General features: G+C 35.0%; 1 protein-coding gene across 3 annotated transcripts in view; it reads right to left on the bottom strand.

Annotated features, from left to right (window-relative positions):
* RICTOR (RPTOR independent companion of MTOR complex 2) overlaps positions 1-23,054 on the bottom strand; it is a 97,355-nt gene that overhangs the window by 19,128 nt on the left and 55,173 nt on the right. For all 3 annotated transcript variants that reach the window (XM_028506251.2, XM_036020192.1, XM_036020194.1), the window contains 21 exons: positions 21,814-21,881; positions 17,642-17,724; positions 15,821-15,908; positions 15,186-15,276; positions 15,007-15,073; positions 14,791-14,871; positions 13,016-13,116; positions 11,705-11,870; positions 11,299-11,400; positions 11,130-11,176; positions 9,026-9,161; positions 8,453-8,652; positions 7,526-7,652; positions 6,994-7,158; positions 6,748-6,824; positions 6,246-6,324; positions 5,130-5,239; positions 4,598-4,685; positions 3,377-3,469; positions 2,673-2,779; positions 1,906-2,135 (listed from right to left, as the gene is read on the bottom strand). In XM_028506251.2, the coding sequence (XP_028362052.1) occupies positions 1,906-2,135; positions 2,673-2,779; positions 3,377-3,469; positions 4,598-4,685; positions 5,130-5,239; positions 6,246-6,324; positions 6,748-6,824; positions 6,994-7,158; positions 7,526-7,652; positions 8,453-8,652; positions 9,026-9,161; positions 11,130-11,176; positions 11,299-11,400; positions 11,705-11,870; positions 13,016-13,116; positions 14,791-14,871; positions 15,007-15,073; positions 15,186-15,276; positions 15,821-15,908; positions 17,642-17,724; positions 21,814-21,881 (2,306 nt within the window). The remainder of the gene's footprint in view (positions 1-1,905; positions 2,136-2,672; positions 2,780-3,376; positions 3,470-4,597; positions 4,686-5,129; positions 5,240-6,245; positions 6,325-6,747; positions 6,825-6,993; positions 7,159-7,525; positions 7,653-8,452; positions 8,653-9,025; positions 9,162-11,129; positions 11,177-11,298; positions 11,401-11,704; positions 11,871-13,015; positions 13,117-14,790; positions 14,872-15,006; positions 15,074-15,185; positions 15,277-15,820; positions 15,909-17,641; positions 17,725-21,813; positions 21,882-23,054) is intronic.

The following is a 23,054-nucleotide window of genomic DNA, read 5'->3' as shown; positions in this document are numbered from 1 at the left end:
GACACACACAAAAGGCAAGCATAATCATGGTACCTAGCAGTGACATATTTCAAGAAATGTTTAAGTCATATGAAGTAAGCACTGTCAAAAATGAAGGGATAAGTTGGTAGGCCACAGAAACAGAGCTTCCTGACAGGGCTGTTCCAGATGTCATCAGCGGAGACGAGGTCACTGGGGGAGGGTGGCCCTCCATCCAATGTGACTGGTGTCTTTGTGAGAGGAGGACACTGTGAAGACAGACACACAGGGAGAACGCTATGCGACAACAAGGCAGGGATCTGAGTGAGGCAGCTGCAAGCTAAGAATGCCAAGGACTGCCAGCCGTCACCAGAAGCTAGGAATAGGCAAGGAAGGATTCTTCCCAGAACTTCAGAGGATCCACGGCCCTGCTGACACCTTGCTTTCGGACTTCCCGCCTCCAGGACCACGAGAATTAACTTCTGTCTGGAGCCACTCAGTTCGTGGTACTCTGCTATGCCGTCCCTCGGAAACTAATACACTCAACCCCCTCAACCCCTAAAAGAATTTTGTTTTTTCCATTATATCTGTTACTACAAAAAAAATTGTGCTCAATTAAAAAAATATTGTTAGGGGAGAAACAGAGCTTCCTTGAGGCCCAGAGTTTGGGCTTAAATAAAATGTAAAATTACGTCATTATGAGGTTCTCCTGTTATTTCCAAAGGAAAATTATAGGATTGCTCATGGTACAGCCTCCATGAAGTTTCTTCTCATTATTCCAGAGTGTTTCCAAAACATCCAGATATTCAGGATGAAATTAAAGAGAAAAAAATAAAAAGGACTTGACCATGGATGTTCACTTAATTGGTACAGATTCTTGATGGTTTATTCTTCAAATCACAATAGGCAGGAGAAATTAATCTTATAATAAATTCCTAGTCTTAAAGTACATTTAGAAAGAATCAAGTCAAAACATTGTAAATTCACACTTAAACCAATTATGCTTATTTCTCATTTGCCTGAGGTACTAAGACACTCATCTAAATTTACTGCCTAACTTGTTAAAGACTCAAACCCATAGGCTTAATGACATCTATAGGATTTTATTCTATTTCTATGTTTAACTATTCTATTGAAGAATTATAAAATACTTCAAATGTATTTTGAAAGGCAAAAATGAAATCGCAAATGAACTCGCATATTACACTATTATTTCCATACTGTCCATTCTATCTACATTTTTCACACTTAATATCTCTAAAATCAGGACGCATCTTGCGATCGGGGATATGTCCTATGTTAATAAGCAGCATTTTTTCCCCTTTTTTAGTGGTATAAAAATACTGGTACATCTCATAATTCATGGTACCTTAGATCTGGTGAAATATGGGTTGATAAATGTACTATCTTCTTTTAAAAAAGTCTTAACTTTTATACACATAATGACATTTAGCATAGGGCTTAAAATCACAAACCATTTTTTATTTAACTGATTTTTGACATTCCATCGTTTAAGTTTCATGGTTCAATTTTAAAATTTAGCTCTTTTCTTAAAAATGAACATGTGAATCTATCTTTTAATAAACATATTCTGAGTCAACAATCTGTGTATCTGAAAAATAAATTAAGAAGTCAGGCAAATAAACATTTATTTGTTACATTACATGACAAGCAAAAACAAGCAATGGTTCTTTTGGCATATGACTTATTATTTCACTCAGAAAGTAGGACTTCCCAAAGGCTATTCAGAAAGCAAAGGGAGGGAACAGTGCAGGTTGTGGCTATATGTTATACTGTGAAAAAATATGCATTTTCCAAGAGGCTATTATTGCCAAATCATCTTAGAAAAGGTAAATTAGGACTATGACAAATACATGCAAATTTTGGTGACATGAATACAAATGCTAACATTGGCTTAACTTTACGTAACTTGGTCACAATACTCACTTGACGGTGCAGATTCACTCTCACTATTATGTCTAGAGCTGGTTGACTCTGAGTTCAAACTTAAGGTGCTGGGTATAGATGAGAGCTCATTACAGAGTTGTTCTACATCATCTGGAACCACTGGCCACAGGTGTTTTCGGCTGTGCCTTACAGCATCCCAGTTGTGACATTTTAGAATGTCACAGCCTTGTTTGGTTTTGGCTATGAGCCCAAGAACATATACACAGGTCCTGTACATAGAAGATGCAGTAATGACCATTTAAAACTCCAAAATGAGATTTCTTAAAGCAATAAAAAAATACTAGTTGCTGGTATGCACATTTGATTTTCTTTTGAAGCTATTAAAATTGTTAAGATCATGGGACAATGTATTAAAACGAGTCAGAGGTAAATTAGAAGTAATACATTACATGAAAACCTTCCTAATAAAAATATTAATCACAGTGAAATAATTTAAAAGAACATAATGCAATCTTAGAACAAAGCATGTATTAGCTATTTGTCTTAAGGAATAAATTTGGAATATTTAGGTTACTGGAATATTTAGGCAAACACTATAGTTCACTGTTTATTTGTAAGGTAAACTTCAATATTACAATGAGAAAAGCAGAATAATAACATTAAATGAGGACGTCCCTGAGATGCTTAACTTCATGAACTGTCAGTTTTAATGGACGACTCCGGATCATGAAATACTCTTCCCTTACACCCATCTGTGTGCAACAATATGTCATACACTAGGAAGACTTCTGAGTCAAGTGACATACCCTCTGATGGAAAGAACCTCACACTGTTTTGCAAGTTTGAGTATATCTGGAATTACGTTTTCTTCCTGCAGCAAATTGAGACCCCAATTTGAGGAGCCAATATTTCCCTGAAAGAAAAGAAGTAACTTTTATCCAATCTCATACAATAATAACTCTTTCAAAAGACTTGGAAAGCTAGCTAAAAAAGGATAATTTTAATCCCATCTATGAGAAAAATAAAATGTGAAATAAATCTTAAATAAGAAACTTTAGGAATTAATGTTCCATTTGCCTTAGCAAGAAAACTAATAGTTTAATCATCTATTTTCCAGTTTAAATAATATTTAGCCCAGGCTAGTGCGGCTTAGTGGAATGAGCACCAGCCTGTAAACCAAAAGGTTGCCAGTTCGATTCCCAGTCAGGGCATGTGCCAGGGTCATGGGCAAGGCCCCCAGTTGGAGGCATGCAAGAGGCAGTGGATCGATGTCTCTCTCACACATCAGTGCTTCCTTCCCTCTCTTTCTTCCTCCCTTTCCCCTCTCTAAATAAATGAATGAATAAAATCTTTAAAAAAATAATATTTAAATGGTCAAGAACAATCTTAGTCTCTGAATATTAATCTAGAACAAGTTCCAAATAAAATGACTTTTATTTACTTAATATTAATGGGAAAATTAGAAAAATCAAAAAATAACAAAGATCTTATAGAAATGTTTATTACAAACCAAGGCCCAAAGAGATGCTTTCAGTTTTTTCATTTCTTCCCATTTATCCAAATCTGGTGTACGAACATTGTGACAGAGTTCTGTAATAATATTCTGGAGAAAGAAAGAAAAAAATATGAGGATCAACTGTTTTTAATGTATTTTATTATATCTTAGGACCTTATTTAAGGTTTGCCTTTAGTATAGTCCGCATATTTAAAATTCTAAAATAATTTCATGTAAAGTATCTTGAGAAGCACCACTGACTCTTAACTAATATTCTAGAATTAGTACTTATTAGCTACGTGGTCTTAAGAAGTTACTCAGTCTCCCCATGCCTTGATTTCCCAATCTCTAAAATATGAAAAGTAACAGCACCTATCTCATGAGGTTTGATTTAATGAATCATTATATATAAAATGCTTAAAAATGTACTTAATACTTAATGTACTTAATGGGCAAAAGTAGGTTTACAGTTGTAATACAAATAATTAACATAGTAATAATAATACAAGAATAAAATCTGTGTTTCACATACTCCCAACTATAAACCTACTTTTGCCCACCCCATATATGAAACTATAGAGAATATTTATGCAAATCTTTTGTACTGAGATGAACACCGACACGAGAAGGAACTAAACGGCTATATTAGACGCAAACACTCCTATCACTATTTCTAACAGGAGAAAAAGGTGATGTTTATTGAAAACACCTAGTTGTAAGACACATTCACAGCCATAAACCTGGCATGCATACTAGACTCAAAGGACTGCTGGCTTAAGCCTTTACATTCTGTGAAGTATAAGACAATAGTGAGATACTAACAAAGGGCAATTTACACTTTGCTAGTCACCCAAGATAACTGAATTTGTATCAGTTATTCAGATAAACTTTCCAGTAACAGGAGTGAAGAAACTCAGTTCTTTAGTCATGTTTTTACTAAGGAGATGAACTTCCCCAATACACTCTAAAGGAAAAAACTCAGACCTTCACTGGGTTACAGGCTTTATGTAACCAATAAGCTTAAAAAAGGTGACACATACATCAAGGAAATGCATGCAAGCTAGTAATACAACTAAGGATTACCCACAAAGACGCCAAAGTCAATTACAAGATGGACACTTTAAAAGCAATTTTGCCACTGGCTTTTGAGAAGTTTTCACAAAAATGATACTTCAATAGTATTAAGATTTTTTCCTATTACTGTACCTATTGAAAATAAGCAAATTATGTTTTTACCTGTACTTCCAACAAATGGCAGCCTGTTTTGTGGTGTACCAGTTGTCCATAAAGGTGCACAGGCAGGTAGACATGAGGACGCTGTAATCTAGTATAATGAAGTTGATTGATATACTTATTGGCTCAGTTAAAATATGTCAATTAAAACAATTACTAGTAACAAAGTACTAGGTAAATAGAATTATGATATATAACCCCCCAGCATAAATAAAAATACTGAAGCAGAAAGACATGAGGATTTCTCTAGAAAGATAACAGTTTATCTGGTCCAGAGTTATAGCAGGGGAGCTAAGACTAGCAACAGCGGGGAGGGCAAGTGAATGCTATGTCTGTAAGGGTATTCTCAGTACGCTATGGATGTCACTGAATTTTTGAGCAATCTATTCTGTCCTTTAGAAAAATTTTTCTTTTTTCAGTATAAGAAACAGAATATCCAAGTATTCAGAAAACTTTAGAAATAACTTATTACAAAACAACTTTACATTTTTTATTTGAGGAGCAACAATAAGTTATTCCATTAAGTGGATGGTACCTTTGGTTACTCCGACGAACATAGTTATCACCATCAATTGGCTTCCGGTAAGTAGTAAGTGCTTCGTTAAGTTGTTCCTCAATCAAGTCAACATATTTTAAATTATATTCCTGGAAGATAATGTTGTTTTAATTGTATGTGGTACTATAAATTCACTAACTTTATAATATGTTAGGCACCTAGCAAATCTTGCAACATAAATATGAGAAAAATAAATATCTGTTTAGGAAGTTTAAGAAATTTCTGAAAAGGGCAGACAAGGTACTATGAATGCAAATGTTCTAGCACACCCAAAATATTTGTTTATACTCCCCACCCTCACTTTAGATGGAGCCCACAGAAGTTATTTTGTTTTCCATCTTACTTGAATCCCTTTTCCCATAAAAAAAAAAAAACAGCTTCTTAATATTAAGCACTGAAGATATTCACAGGAAATTTTAAGAAGGAAACTGAGTTCTGTCATTTGAGCACCTCTGGTAAGAAATAATATATTTCCCCGCTGATGAAAATCAGGTCAGAGTAAAAAACGTTTCCAACCAAAACACAGGAAACATTTGGCCGACCGCGCTGCGCTGCCTGCTTCACCGCGAACGATCTTCACTTCAGAGTGCTTGGAAGGGATTGGTAGGGCCTCTTCAGAAAGCAGTTTGGCAGTTATTTATCAAAAATTTAAATTCATGTATGTTCTGATCCCACAATTATACTTTTAGAAATTTATCCAATAGACGTACTTGAGAAGTATGGAAAGATATGTATGCAAGAATATACCACAAACACGGTTTATACAATTAAAAAATTGGAAACAATACAAATACCCATCAACACAGGAGTAGCTATAAAAATTAAGGTACATTCATACAATAATATACTACGTAAGCATTAAAGAGAATGAGATGATTTAAATTTCTATAGAATATACACAAAATCAATAGTTCACTATCAAATAACTATAGTTTAAGAAAGAATATAAATATAATTAGGTAGAATTTAAGACTTCATATAAAATTTAAATATTTAACACCTTAAGTTTCAAAATATCGATGATGTAATAAATCCTCCAAATTCACAAATCTGTCTCTCAAGATAACATACAAATTGAATGTTATTCAAACTTACCTTGTGCCACTTTTCTAGTTGTTTTGCTACATAACCCCTTTCATTCAGATAGGAAAACCCTTTTGGAATGGAGAGAAATCTAAAAATAAAAACAATTAATAGTTTAACATTGGGTATGACAAAAATGTTAAAGACTAAAATATCTCAAATAAAAAATATGTTTAAGGAGTGAAAAGACTTTAGGAACAGCTCCTTCCTAAAACAAAAAGGTCAACTATTATTTATTGTAACTTCAATTACAAATACATTTTCACAATCTTTCCAAAAAACACTTGAATCCAATCACAGTCTAGAGAATGCCCTGAGGCTCCTGAGATCCAGAAATGACCAAGAAACACCGAGCAGTTAAAGGAGTCCGGGTTCTAACGTGGACCCCTTGCAGAACCTAACAGCTAAACTCCCGAGGGTGCTTCTTCTTCAGACCAGAATCCAGCTTGAACACATGCTACAGAGAGAGCACAACAGAAAGCACAACCATAAGAAAAATTTACTTGCAATTTACCTCAGAAGGAGAAGCAAACCTTTGTCCCCAAGGTGGGATAAAGCTGGCTTCATTTGAATAAGAGCATGAAGATTGGCCTAAAATAAATAATTATTAGGTAAATTAACAATTGCACAGATAGTAAATTCTCTATTTTCAAAATACCCATAATATGTACATTATAATTTCATGCAGTTTTCCATTAAAACTGAACACTTAACAAAAACGGATGCGTGCGTATTGTGTTAGAAAACCATGAGCCATCACCTTGTCTTCACATGCTTCATCAAGGATATCGAGAGCTTCGGAAGAAATTGTTTTGTTTTTATCATGTAGCTGGGTCACTAGTAATTCAATTCCCCAATTATTGAAGAATTCAACATTGGCTCTCAATAATACTCTTAAGTGTTTTGTTGCATACAGCCTGCAGGCCTATAAAGACAAACGAACATGTTAATAAAAACCCCACAAACTCCATCACGAATAACCATTTTACTTTGTTGTGGGACAGTTTTGCAACTTGAAAAGGGAGAAAAATTGGAATTGATGAATACTTTATGTGAATACTTTTTTTAGTGCCAGTAAAATAAAATACTTCTGTTTCTATCTAGCTGTTTCTTCCCCTTTATATAAAAATATGAATTCTATATGGAGTTCTTTGGAAGAACTAAAATTTTATAGTAAGCTCAAATTCCATCCCATATTCTCATAATTTATAATTAATTTTAATTGGCTGAAATCTATAAAATAAGGAATTATCTGGCTATAAAACGTATAGTATTATTGCTGTTACACTCACATCAGTGGCTGCTGTGAGGACTTTGGAAAGGATGACTCTGGCCAACCCATCTCTGCTGTAGTCCAAGCTGGAAACAGTCAGTTTTAGCAAGTGATCTTGGTTCTTCAAGGAGCAAAGGTTAAGAAGACTAAAAAATCAGAAAGAAAATAATGAAGATTATTAGAAATTACTGTATCAAGCTGTTAATTCGCTAAATATTTTTAAATTCCTAATATATGCAGGCATTTCTAAAAGAAAGCATTTAATGACAAAAATAGAATCACCACTGTTGTCGTTGTTCACAAATTCTTTCTCTTTTTCTTTGTTTGCTTGCTTGATCCCTCCTTCCTCCCAAATGCCCCTCCAGAGCTATCAGCCTGCTTTCTATCTAGGAAAGATAGAAAGTTTTTTCTTTCTATTTTTCTGTTTGGCTTGTAGTTCAGTTCATTCATTAGATTCCACATATAAGTGAAATCATATGGCACCTGACTGTCTCTGACTAGTTCATCTCACTTAGCATGATGTTCTCCAGGTGCAACCATGTTGTTGCAAAGGACTCGTGGACACGGACAACAGTATGGTGATTGCAGGGGGGAGAAGGGGAGGTACAAGAAAGTACAGGGAGGACAAATGGTATTGGAAAACACAGTAAGAGAAGGAATCATGGACATGGACAACAGTGTGGTGATCGTGGGAGGGTATATGTGGGATAAATGGTAATGGAAAAAAATGCAATAAAATAAGAAACAAAAACAAATAATGTAAAAATAAATAAACCAATAAATTGAATAAATACCCAACACTGATGCTAACTAAGCCTTTGGTCAAACACCCAAAATAATGTTTTTCATTAAACTAGTCATTTTTTTATGATTACCATTTATCCTTTAATAGTCATATCTGTTACTAAATTACATATTTCATTTAAAAAACTCTAGGGATGCTCACCATTGAAATACACTGCATTTTTCCAGCATTTTGACTCCATGAGGATGGCAAGAAAGTGTTCCAATGAATAAAAAGTAGTGTTGACTAAGGGTAGTCAATAAACCATTGTTTTGAAGACTTCTTTCAGGCTTCATACCAGATGAGGCATTGAGCCACTGAACAATGTCCTTTACTAGATCTTCTAAGTATCCTTGCCCATCCTGAAAGCAAATACATGTCATAGTGTTAGAAAAGCACTCAGTACCTATAATTAGAAAAATTAACTTTAATCAAGTCCACAAAATGTAATAATGATGAAGTTACTAATAACAGACTGAGTCACTGAGTACCTGCTGTTTTTAATCCCATCAGAGACAATGCTGCATGGAGATGGTGTTACTTTCCATTCAATAAGGAGAAAACCAGGTGTTCCAGAAGGCAAACTACTTGCCCAAAGTCACAAAAGTAGCAGGATTCAAATCTAGGTCTGCTCACTCCCTATGTTTCTAATATAGTTTATGCATATTCAGAAATAAAAGGGAGAAAGTTGAATGAAAAAGACCTGCTCTGGAAAAGATTCGCAGTGCGCATTACCTCTTCAGACTCCAGAAGAAACTCGGCGAAGTGGCAGCCCACAACTGTCAGTTGCTTTGCCTTGGCAAAGTCCAGGTCCAGGCTGGCATACAGCTTACTGCTGGGCTTGTAAAAATAAAGCAGTCTTCGTACAAACCTAAGGTCCAAGTAAGATTAGAAGCAAACAAAACCAAACAATTACTTTAGAATCTTAACCATACCTTAAGGAATAATAAAGTTTTGAATGTTTTAGGTCTAAACCATTGAGGTAAGTGGCAAGAAACTGAACACACACACATAGAACACAAAACAAAAATATCCTCAAACCCCTTCATTTTAAAGAATATTTATGTAAAATAAGAATTTTACAGTGAGATGCCTGAAATAAATTGTGGAGAACAGAGGCACTAGCAGGAAAAATGCAGATATTAAGATAGCAGAAGGTTAGATACATATGAGAAAGTCATCTGGACATAAATTTTCTTCTATTATATTTTATAAAAAACTTTGTACCAGGACTCCATAAAATAATCTTATTCTAGATAATTGTAAGCTTGTTACCACACTATAATTATCTTTTTCGTTTTCATAATTAGGCAAAAAGCCAAGTCTAAAAACTGCAGGTAAATTTTGGGCACCTTGATTTATGAAGCAATGAACATAATTTGTGGTATTTCAATGTTATAGTTTTCAGCACTATATTCTACGTTTCCATTTAATTCAGTTCAACTTAGGTGCATTCACTATGACCCAATCTAATAAAGGTGCCAGTGAGAGAGAAGCTGGAGAAACACAAGTGAATGAGAGTTCGTCTCCGCTCTCAAGGAGTATAAAAGTTAGTGCTGTGCTTCTTTAGTCCTATGTAATTTGTGTGATCTATGTAGTTCTCCAATTTCAATGTAGATATTAAGTAAAATATCATGAGTTAATAAATACAATCAAAACCATGAAGTAGCCCTGGGTTGTGTGGCTAAGTGGACTGAGCACTGGCCTGCAAACCAAAGGGCCATGGGTTCGATTCCCAGTCAGGGCGCATGCCTGAGTTGTGGGCCAGGTTCCCAGGAGGGGGCACGTGGGAGGGAACCACACACTGATGTTTCCCTCTCTTTCTCCCTCCCTTCCTCTCTAAAACTAAATAAAATCTTTAAAAAATAAAAAACATAAAAATCATTAAGTAAAGGCCCTCTTTACTTCTCCAAGGAGATCAGTACTGGTGGTTGGTTACCCAACTCAGATGCAGTAAAATGCATAAAAGCTTGAAGTGCTCTATTTGTTATGAACATTAGCATGTTTTGTGGAAGGTGTGGAGCATTAACTTGATTAAGGTGAGTGTAAAGAGGAGGGAGAGTGGCTAACCCTTCAAAATCAGATGCAAATTAAGTAGAAGTAGACTACTGATAATGGCCATCATTTTGGGAGGGAAACATGTCCTTACTACCTACGCCATTCGCATACATTAGGGTAAGATTACTACAGGGTTGATAGTGCCCAATTTGAGAAACTTTTACCTCAAGTACTTCATTTGTTCCAAAATTGAATAACAACTAGAAAGAGAACTAACTAATACTTTCTGGTTATAAAATAAGACTACACATAAAATTGTATAAAAAGATGGTCTAGGACTAACAATTTTTCAACTTTACAATGGTGCTAGACAGATGCACATTCAGTAGAACCTGTACTTTGAATCTTGAACTGTAAACCTTCCCCAGGCTGGGGATATGCAGTCCAACACTCTCTTGTGATGCTGGGCGGTGGCAGCAGGCCACAGCTCCCAGGCAGGCATGTGATCACCGGGGCAAACAACTGACACTCTACAGTGTGCTGCGTGGCCAGAGTTTCTGTATATTGTGTTCTGAGCATGTCTGAGGTAGGCTAAGGTATGATGTTCAGTAAGTCAGGTGCACTAAATGAATTTTCGTCTTTCAACGTATGACTTTATAGGTTCATAGGGATGTAACCCCACCACGAGTCAAGGAGCATCTGTGTTTATGTGAAGAGTACCAACTATTACAATGTATGTATGTATGTATGTATGTATGTACCTTTAAAGCACTGATTAACAGATTAGGTATAATTCCAAGCTAAGTCTTTATATTTAAAAAGTAAAATAGTTCTTACATACCTGTGTAACTGTTCATCTTTATAGTTTCTTAGGTTTACATTTGGCCACTAGAAAAACATAATATTTATATTATAAATGTATTTACCAACATCAAACAAAACTATGATGAATTAAAGTGAACAATAAAATGAAGACGATCAAGTCATTACCAAGAAGCACCCTGTCATACCTTAAGAATGGTCCCTATAAGATTCCAATTCCATTCAAGATTCTCTTTATGTTGAAGGACTTGGCTATCTCTAAGGTTCATTAAAAGAGCTTCCTCTGTATCCTAAAATCATCAGAAAGTAATAAGGAAAATTAAGGCAAACTGTCTCAAATCAGAAAACTATGCTCAAATTTTAAAAACAAAAGAAAACATTTTTCATTTAATAATGGATTATCAAAATTTTAACTTTAAAAGTTACAAAGACACAGCTCTAGTCTGCCTAATCATTACAGAACTTGGAAGCCATCTGAAAATCCATATGCGTGAAAAAAACTGAAAAGTCAAGTAAGTATATGCATACTAAAATCCAAGCAAGTATGTACATACTTAAGAAACCAAGTTAAAAATTGCGATTTTGTGTCAGTACCTTAAGAACAAATATATCCTTCTGAACTCTGAGATACTGATCCCGTTTCTGGTGTGTTACAATTGCCTTCTGAATAATGTGGTCTAAATGAAGGCTGTAAGGTTTGGGTCCTCGTTTCTTCATTTCATGGAAGCGTTTCAAACAGTTCAAGGCTGCACTGGCTCGCCTAATGAGAAAAAATTTCAATCAGTACTGTAGTAAGCTAGCATAATTTTAAAGAGATCACTTTGGTAAATTACTCTATTAAAACTTGCATAAATTCAAGTGTAGGGATTGTTACTAAAAAGTAAATTATTTAATCAAATATGGAACTACAAAGAAAAAGAAATTAAAGAACACTGCTCAAATGTATGAAGAAATTCATGGCCATAAACTGACCCAGTAAATTTAAGTCTACCAGGCTTTGGGAAAGTGTATTTTTCCTTATGAAATTACTGACATAAAAGCTGAAAGTCACCATCACTAATGTAAGCTTGGAGTCAGGACTGAGAGGGCCCGTAAGGCCCTCAGTTTATAATACATCAGCTTGTTAAACAACAGTATTTTCATTGACAGGATTAAGTCGAATATCACTATGAACTGTTAACAAAAATTCATAATTTGAACAGCTAATGAACTATATTTTACTATCACTACGCAAATGAGGTCCAAAAATACAGATTTTTAAAATCACACCTGAAACACAGATGCCCCTGGCCTAGACGTAATCTTTACCAAATGAAAATATTCCCACTAGCCCTTCCCAATCAAGCTCCTTTACCTTTACCCTACATATTATACTTTGTTATTAGAACTGGAATTCCAGCAAAGCAATAGCTATATTACCAAACCTTTGTTTATAGATTCTATATTTGCAATATTTCTTTCAGAGTTTAGCTTACTTCAATGCCTACAGTATGGGCTACAAAATTCCAACATTAATTTCAACCCCACGTATAAAAGAAAACACTGTTAATCTTTGTGCTTTATTCACTTGAAATTAATTTAAACATTAAAAACAAGCCTTAATTGCTGCTTGAAACATAAAATAGTCCCAAAATCTCACAACCAACATTTTTATTAATGTGGTAGAAAGTTGATGCCCTTGTCCAGAAACATGCTGGAAAGAGTTGATTTTACCAAGCTATAATACTTTGTGGCCTAAAATACAAATAATAAAAAATAAAACTATTAATTTTCCTCTTATCTGTATGGTTTCTGCAGAACTTCCCAGCATAGCCTATTCATACTACATTTTAAAAAGAAGAGAGGGTTAACTAATTGGGTATTAAAGATACCAGGCAAAAACTTTCCCAGAACTCTGATACTTACACTCTTTTCTCCTTGGGAATATCAAAGGAGGCTGCCATATTCATTAGGGTTGGCAGGCAGTGCAAATGATGGCTATGCGAATGAGGAAGAATTGTGTTTGCCTAAAAGGAAACAACATTTTTGAGAGCAGAGAAATATTTTATGTTCTAGATTATCTATAGATATAATAAAAAGACTCTAAGGTTTTACTCATGAAATTAACCATGATTTACAATACATATTTATTTGTAAGTTTACCTTATCTACTTTCAACAAAGGGATATAACAAATATAGACTCACATTAATAAAACTAAATTTCACAGATAGTTCATTATAACATTAAATTGTAATTTTAAGTGGTACATAATTAAACTCAATCTTTAAATGATTTCAAAAAACAATACAACAAAACAGATCCAGAGCTATAATTTACATTAAAAGTCATATTTAAAATGCTAGATGCAGTATCTTATGAATTGACTTCTTAAGTTTTAAAATCCACTTACTCAAAACAGGTTTGTCTCATATTCTGATAATATTTAAAATAAGAAACTTATTAACTCCTGCTTTCCAAATAAAATTCTACCACTGAATCTGCTTTTATCAATGAAGATAACTAAATTAATTAAATGTGGAAGCCAGAAGATGTAAGAGTAATAAGTAATGAACTAACAAACACCACTGTACTACTCAACAGCACTTTTATATTTCAAGAGATTCAGAGAATTCTGGTGTGTAGGTGAAAAGAAAAAAAGTGATTCATTTATATAAAATTAAATAGTTCTGGATATTAATATGCTTATAGGAAATGATATTTTAAGGACAGAAATCAAAATAATCAAAATAACCTGAGAACCTGCAATATTACTTAATTCCTTCAAAGATGCGCTGAAGGAGAAGAGAGCAAGTGGCTAAATAATTTATTGATAAACAAGACAGTTATCATTAAACTCTATTTACTTCTCTTTACTTCACTCACACAGCTGAGCTGCTATATGGGGGAAAAAACAAAATAAAACAACAACAACTGGGGAAGTAGAGTGCTAAAACAATACCTAAAACAAATACTCTGCCAATAATAGCAAGCTGTAGTATAATTTTGAAAGACTTGCCACTGGGCTACTTCTTCCTTACTGAGTTTAAAATAGTTCTTTTTACTTAGCATTTTATTAACTAAGAGGTAACCTACAAATATGAACTTTTTTCTTACAAGCAAAGCTTCCTCATTGTTTGATTTACTGGGAGTAAAGAATGATCAGATCACTTTCCTAGCTCCTTGTTTTCAGACATTATTGATGTCACAAAATCAAGGCAAAAAAAAAAAAAAAAAAAAAAAAGATTCCCACCTCATGACCCTCAACAGGTACGTTTACAGAGGCGACTGTGTTTGAACAAGGCAGGTATAATTTGAACTTCTGCACAAAGTTCTCTAAAATTCAGGCACTGACTGCCATACTCCATTCCTAGCTGACTAAAGTAGCATCTGTAGTTTTATAATTCCTTAGAAAGTCTTTCTAAGAGAGATTAAGATTTAAAGGACTCAAACTGTCAACATTGAAAGTTAGTGCAAAAATCCTTACTTGGTACTTTGTACTTTTTATATTTGTTTCATTTCTAAAACTAGCCAATATATATCAAAATATAAGACATCAAGGGTTCCTTGTAACGAAAAGATGTATGTCCGAAAACATGTATTTATTCTTTGAGAGAACACAAAGTAACATTGCTAACATAACCTATTTCATAGGTTAAAATATTAATGGCACCAGACGCCACCAGGGGCTGGTCAGCTCACCATGTGTAAAAGCTCCCCGAGAAGGATGGTGGCTCTCACTGAGATAAGGTCCTCACTGTTGGTTATCACTTCAACCAAACCCTTGGAAAAGAAGAAGAAATACCACAGTCACAAAACAGTACACACGAACACATTTACACGAATGTCTGTCGCTCTGAAAGAATTCTGTTAGAGAAAATAAATAAAATAGAATAAAATGAGGTTCGTAAGTCTTACCTCTAAAAGTCCATTACGAATGAATGCGGAAAGTATCAATGCCAAATAATTATCCATGAGGTCTGGCCTGTAATAAATACCGCACAGAAACAACTTAAACAATATTCCATATATTATGTAATTTAACATAAAAACAGTAGCTGTAATAAATCTGAACCATTTATGTATCTAAATTCTACCTGGATCTGGCACGATGAGGAAGAATAGTTTTTGCCTCAGCTGCTACAAAGCCATCTGAAAGCCTCCAGCTGTCTTGGAATCTACCTGGATCTAAAACAGTTAAAGGTAGGTAGTTAGAAGATAAATAGATGTTACTGAAACACTTAGGTAAGTGTATACAACCACCAGCTAGCCAGGCTATAAATAATCTTTTTAAATACTAGTTAGAAAAAAATAGATTAAAAAATACATACAGAAAAAAATGATTTATGTAAATATATACAAATCTAACTTTATTTCGGGACTTTGGGGTCATTTCACTAAAACAAAAAAAGACAAGAATTAGATTATCTAATTTGAGAATTACACAAATTTCTTATGTCTCCTCTTTCTTCCTTGGTCCATCTTTCTATTAATTTCATTGCTTATTTGAAAGAGATAGGGTGACAAAGAAGAAATTAATTTTATTTTTAGAAATCTAGTGCAGTTTTTATTTCTATATTAATTTCATGCCACTATGATGCAATGATAAAAGAAAATCATATTCAATATGTAGTTCAGTATTTTTCCTTTAAGGGACTGTGTCTCACTCAACTAGGTATGCCATTTTAAACATGACAACATTTGAACAGATGCAAATGCACTCGGCACTTACCTACACTGAGCAGCGCTTCTATGAACTCTTCAGTCACGGCAGGTAGAGGAAGGCGAAATATATCATAAAGCACTTCGAGCAGACCTCGCTACAAGTGCAAATAAATAAGTTCATTTACTTTTCTGGAAAAAATATTTGCTGAAAGATGCTATGAATATCTTATTCACAGAATTAAAAATTGAAAAAACAGACTAATATATATTTCTGAGCTATGCTCAATAAAAATTAATTACTAAATGCTTACTACATACATGATTTAATCTTTTCAATAAGTCTTTAGTAACCTCATTGTACATATGAAGAAACAGATTTAAAGGTTAAAAGTAATATGCCCAAGGTCACAGACTATAAATAATAAAACTAGTCAAACCTCAGTCAGTCAGATTCCAAAGGCCACGTTATTTCATCATCTCCTGAGTAATAAGTCAATCAAACCGCCTCAACCTCTAGTTGCTTGATTCTCAATCTTTCCACCTATAACCACAACCTTCCATTTTCATTGTCTAAATGCTTTTTAGTTTACACTTTAAGTGAGGCACCCCTGGCTAATATTTTCTAATAATATTGCTCAACTCCAAATTTGGTTTATATAAACAAAAGAAAAAAATTTTGTTCTTTTGAATAAAATTAAAACACACTGAAGGGGAAAAGAAAAAGTTAATTTTTCCCTCCAATTTCCACTTGGTAATTTGTTTTGGCTGTAAAATATGAATTCTCATACATTAAAAATTTATGAATACATCTAATAAATAAGCATATATGTACATATAGTCTGTCCAGAAGGTATCCAGCCTTGTAATACAAAAATGAGACATTTATTGAAGAAGATACAAGAAATATTATACATATGACAATGATGCTTTAGTCCCCTTCAAACAGGTACCTTGGGACCTCACACAGTTCTCCCGATCACCATCAGCTGCCCAGTCATATATTCCTGAATCTTATCAACAGTTTAAAACCTCTTCCCTCTCAAAGGAGATTTTAGTTTTGGGAAAAGCCAGAAGTCACAGGGTCCCAAATCTGGGCTATAGAGGGGCTGAGTCACCTGGGTGACTTGATGTTTCAACAAAAACCTCTGCACAACATATGATGCATTCACAGGCACAGTGTCTGTGATGGTGCTGCCCATCACCAGCTGCCCATACCAGCAGCCTTCTGAATCATCTGAATAGTTTCTGCAGAGGCATGTTCAAACTTAAGGCAAAATCTGAGGCAGATTCGTTGCTCTACTCGCTCAGTCATTTTGAATGCAATGGCCACACAGTACACGAGCTCACTCAACAGCATCTACTGCCCCCACTGACGAGTGCAGTAAAGTCGCCATTGTTCTTCTGGGCTGTCAGGTTACACATGTTGTGCAAACTGTTCTTGTTATATTAACAATGGCTGGAATTTTTCTGGACAGACTATATAAACACACACGCACACGGGTGCACATACGTATATACACAAACCAATTTTAATCAAAACCACTTATATTATAAAACCATGTTAAGTCTGAAGATGCATAAATATCAGTTACTTTTTCCTAAATATAATTCTGTATTGCTTGAACCTTTTACAATAAGAATGCCTTTCTGTATTCTTTGCATATTTAATGAATAAAGCATAATTAACTTCATATTTTTAATCTAAATTTAGTATAGCCACAGTTCCTAATAGCAGTATTTCTAATGATTCATATTATTCTTAAGATTCAACTAAGTTGTAAATATTTATTTATGTATTTTCTAAATGCTCTATGATACAGATTAGCAATTCATGAGGAAAAAGCATCATCTGAATAACCTTTTTATAATCAGCATTACTTTTACCTACCCTTATTTCCATATTTGGTATGCAAAGTACTCCAATTAAAGACTGAATGCCAGAGTTTCCAGGTTTACATAAATTAATAATACCTAAAGAAAATTAAAAAAAAAATCATTGACTAGAATTTCAAAATTTTTTTTAGTAATATATCCACAATATAAAAATCTGTAGTGTTTTTCCAAGCTAAACTATAATATTGTATTATTTGGGTGTCACAAGTGATAGTATATTTCAAACATTCTCTGAATTGCCTACTGATTAGAGATTACCAGTAATTTTATCTTACTTCCTTCTTCTATTTGTTTTACACCCCCAAAAGTTTGTAGTATCTGATTGCTTACAAGCTCCCATTTATTGATGAGTGATTCTCAGGAAATAAAAATATTGGAGAGAGTAAGACAATGGTCTTTCTCCCTTATTTAATGCATTCTTCAACTAAAGTGAAAAACTCTTCCTGGCATTAGTCTTTTAAAAGTTTAGATAACCAACCTATCAGATGCAGAGTTCAAAACACTGGTGATCAGAAAGCACAAAAAACTCACTGAACACAGTAAAAACATAAGGGATAAAATAAAGGTTACACGAAATGAAATAAAGAGAAAGCATTCAATTAGAACAGCAGGAAGAAAAAAGAATTAAAAAAAGTGAGGAGAGGCTTGAGAACCTCTGGGACAACTTTAAAACATACCAACATCCAAATCATAGGAATGTCAGAAGGAGAAGAGAAAGAACAAGAAATTGAAAACTTATTTGAAAAAAATAATGAAGGAAAATTTCCTGAATTTGGTGAAGGAGATAAATATCCAAGCCCAGGAAGCACAGAGTCAAGGTGCACCTTGTTCAGGTGTTTCTGAAACAAGGTGGACCCAAAGACAACCACACCAACACATATCACAATTAAAATACCAAAGGTTAAAGATAAAGAGATAATCTTGAAAGCAGCAAGGGGAAGAGCAGAGAGTTACCTACAAAGGAGTGCCCATAAGACTATCAGCCAATTTCTCAAAAGAAACTTTGCAGGCTAGAAGGGACTGGCAAGAAGTATTCAAAGTGATGAAAAGCAAGGACCTCCAACCAAGATTACTCTGCAAAGCTATCATTTAGAATGGGAAGGGCAGATAAAGTACTTCCCAGACATTGTAAAACTAAAGGAGTTCATCCTCACCAAGCCATTATTACATGAAATGTTAAAGGGACTTATTTAAAAAAAAAAAAGATCAAAACTGTGAACATTAAAAGGGCAACAAATTCACAACTATCAACAGCTGAATCTAAAAAAACCAAAGCAAATAATCATAACAGGAACATAATCACAGATATGGAGATCATTTAGAGGGTTATAAGTGGCAAGGGGGAAAGGGGAGAATGGGGAAAAAGGTACAGAGATTAAGAAGCATAACTGGTAGGTACAAAATAGACAGGGGGATGTCAAAGATAGCACAAGAAATGGAAAAGCCAAAGAACTTATAGGCCCAACTCATGGACATGAACTAGTAAGGATGGAGATGCTGGAGGGAAGGGGGATCCTGGGTGGAGGGGGGCAAAGGGGAAAAATTGTGACAACTGTAATAGCATAATCAATGAAATATATTTTTTAAAAAGTTTAATCTTAAAATTTAACTTTTAGCACAGAAGAGTGAAACTGACAGACTTCAAATAAATTGTATGGATCAAAATTTTAAGTGAGAACTGAATCAAATAATTTTAACCATACTAATATAATGTCACAAAAGAAGATGTATGAATAGTTAATAAGCAAAGTGTTCAATATCATTTGTCATTGGGGAAATGCAAATTCCATTCACAATTAGATACCTCTACACACCCAGCAAAATGACTAAAATTAAAGACCAACAACACCAAATGCTGACAAGGATACAGAGCAACTGGAACTCACATACAATGATTACAGAAGTATAACACAGTATAAGTATTCTGGAAAAAAGACTGGCAATTGTTTGTAAAACTAAACATATATCCACCTTGTTACCCAGTAATTCCATTTGGGTCTTTACCCAGGAAAAACGAAAGTTCACATCTGCAAAAAGAAGTGCGTAAAACTGCTTATGGCACTCCTACTAACAACAGTCAAGGCTGGAAACAGACTAGGTGTTCACTAACAGGAGGAGAACTAAATACACTGTGATACATTTACCCACGCAAATACTATTCAGCAACAAAAAGGAACACATTACTGGTACATGCAACAACATGAATGAATCTCAAAATCAAACTGAGTGGGAAAAAAAGCCTTACACAAAGGCAAAAATATACTACGATTCCACTTATATGACGTTTCAGTCAGAACAGGTAAAGCTGACTATGAGGAAAATAAACAGAACAATGGTTACTTCTCAGGGGTGTTGGTTCAGGGATTCACCAGGGAGGGACAAGGGAGAACCTTCTGGGGTGCTGGCAATGTTCTATGTCCTATACAGGGTTTGGATACACACATGTAAGCATTTGTGCAAACTCATTAAACAGACTCAAGATTTGTGATGTAAGGGGAAATTTTACCTAAACACACAAAGCTACAGAAACAAAAATAATCAGTCAGGGCCATCAACAAATATTGAACTCCAGGTAATAGTCTTCATACGCAAGTGTTTAGGGGTCAAGAGTACTAAAATATGCAACTTCCTGTGAAATGCATTAGAATAATGTAAGAAGAGGACTGATAAATTCACAGAGGGATGGGCAGATGAACAAATAAGCAATGAAGTAAATAGAGCAAAATTTTGGTGGTGAAAGTATTTGGGTGTTCACTGTATAATTTTGCTGTACATTTGAAATTTATGATAAAATGTTGGAGGAAAATGCTTTTAAAAAGTCATATAGAACTCTGAAGTTCTGTTACTTTTAAGCACTTATATCAGCATTTCTCAAACTTTGATGTCTGATGTAATGTGAGAGGTTATAGATTAAGACACAGTCTACAGATCATACTCTATACTAATAGTCTAGAAAACAGGCAGTTGCAACTCCTGAAGAAACTGTTACAGTTTATTTGTAAATCAGTTATTTGGATTTTGAAATCTATTATATATAATAGAAATAACGTCACAAATATAAAAAAGCTCATTTACCTCATAAATAGTACCTGTTTCTAATGATGGATCAGTATATAAAGGCCTCAGGACAAAGGGAAGGAAGCAAGGCAGCGAGAACGTTTAAGGGAGGCAAGGGAAGAGAATGGCAGAGATGAGTGACGGGGAGAGGGAAGCCTGGAGGGAGAATGAGAAGACAGTAACTAGGCTGTCCTGGTGGTTAAAGCCGGAGAGAATTCATGACTTGGTGACACAGGAACAGCTCTAAGGGCAAGGAAGCTGAAGGCCAGTAAAGGGTGATGGCCACAGCCACAGAGGACAGAGTGAGTTCTGGAGCCAGGGCAGCGACAGCTAAGCTTGGCAGGAGGGCTGTGTTGGTGTCCACACTGAAACAGTGTGGGGAGGCTGGCTCGGTGTAAGAAAGAATGTGTGACCGCTGGGCCCTTGTAAACACTAGTTTATCCCCAGGGTAAGGGAAATTGGTAGCCATCAGGCACACACAGCACAAGTGCAGAAGCTCAGAGAGGTCAGAGGAGGTCCCTGGAAACACACAGCGGGGGGCGGGGGGAGGGGGGATGACTGGGAAAGTAATTTACATGAAAAAGATTTCTGTTTGTTAGGGTTATCTAGGTACATCAAAGTGTTTAGGTAAATTTTCTAGTTCTGCTTACTGCTACACTCCTTTGTATGCTATTCCTTAAATTACTCTACAAAGTCAAGGAGGAAGAAGGCAGTTACTAATATAATTGGTGGTATTATATACGAAAAATGTTTGGTCTTTATTCCACAGAAAGATAAAACATGCATAATCCCTCTTCTAAAGAAATTTAAGAGTACTAATGGCCTACCTTGCTTATTTGGTGTTAATGACATTTTATATTATACTTTTAGGTAACAAAAGTATAGATCATATTTAACTTTCTTCATTGGCCAGGCAATCATGACTGTATAGACTTAGAAATAGTCAATTTTAATGGTTTTGTACAAATCCCTTTAACTCTAAAAACAACATGTAAGGTAAGACCAGAGTAACATCTAAACTAGATGCTGCAATAATAGTTTAACGTTTGGAAGCACAGCGAAGTTTTGCTCATGTGAGAGAGTGTTGTGGAGCAGCACCCAGGAACTCACCTGCCCACGACCGGAATGTTGCTATGATCCCCATCTTACTGGCTAGAAACCTTGCCTCTCTGTCTTCCCTGGGGGCGGTACGTGGACGGCAGCAGGGGTGAGGAGGTCGAAGAAAAGAATAAAATGTTAAAACAAAAAGTGAGTTTTTCCTGGTACTATAGCAGAATGAACACTATCATTAGTTAACATTTAAGTATTTACACAGGAAATTAAACATGTTAAAAACACAAAGATCAGAACTGCCTCAAAGTGAAGGATCCAATAACATAAGGACCCCCTTCCAATTTAAGATCCACAACACAGTTTAAGGTAAGTTACATATTTTGACTTTCTTACTTAGTTCCATGTTTAAAAAAGTATTCTTAGATAGCTCATTATCACTTTTAATTGAGCACTAGAGAGAAACACCAGCTTGCTTAGTAAGCATTTCTGTCAGAACTCTGAAATACCCCCGTCACCTCAAGTTCCCACGTCCTAATCTGGGGACCTTATGTACATGATTTTACTGTCCTGAGTGTGGTTATGTTTATGTTCGAGAGCCCAGCAGACTGTGAGATGGGGAGTTTACTGGTAGGCTTGATCCGACTAGAGAGTTTTCTCAAGCCAGTAAGTCTGAGATTCAAGCACAAGGATTCAAGGAACAACTCCTGTCTGAAGATGGAGGGAACCACGTGGCAAAGAGAAGAGGCTGGCCCCCGGAAGCTGAGCGGAGGCTCCAGCTGACAGCAAGGAACCAGGGACCTAAGCTGTTTAACAGCAAGAAAGTGAATGTTGACAACCTGAATGAGACTGAAAATGGGTTTCTCCCCACAACCTCCAGACAACAGCCATTCCAGACCTCTGAGCTGATGAACTGGGAGCTAATAAAATGCTGCGGTTTTAATGGGCTACATGTGTAGTAATTTGTCATGCAGCAATAGAAAATACGTATGCTGTGCGTCAATAAAGAGAATGTCCAAATATCATAAGAGAAACCCAAGAAAGGGGTCTAAAAACCCTAAATCCGTAACTTAGCAAAAACAGGTTTGAGAAGTCTTAAACAGAGAACATCTATTTTGATTTCTTAGATCAGGTCATGGTACGTTAGAATGTGAGGGGTCCACTGTGATGGAGGTGATTAAAGATATACAACCACTTTTTTTAATTCAAGGGGAAAATGAAAAACAACAGAAATATATCTATTTCACAATGTTCCATAACTTAGTAATTTTAATATTTACTATCTATCAAAATAAGTATGT

The sequence above is a fragment of the Phyllostomus discolor genome, chromosome 3 (genome assembly GCF_004126475.2).
Source record: "Phyllostomus discolor isolate MPI-MPIP mPhyDis1 chromosome 3, mPhyDis1.pri.v3, whole genome shotgun sequence".
Lineage (NCBI taxonomy): Eukaryota > Metazoa > Chordata > Mammalia > Chiroptera > Phyllostomidae > Phyllostomus > Phyllostomus discolor.
Note: the sequence above shows the minus strand (reverse complement) of the source record. Positions and strands in the feature narration are given on the sequence as shown.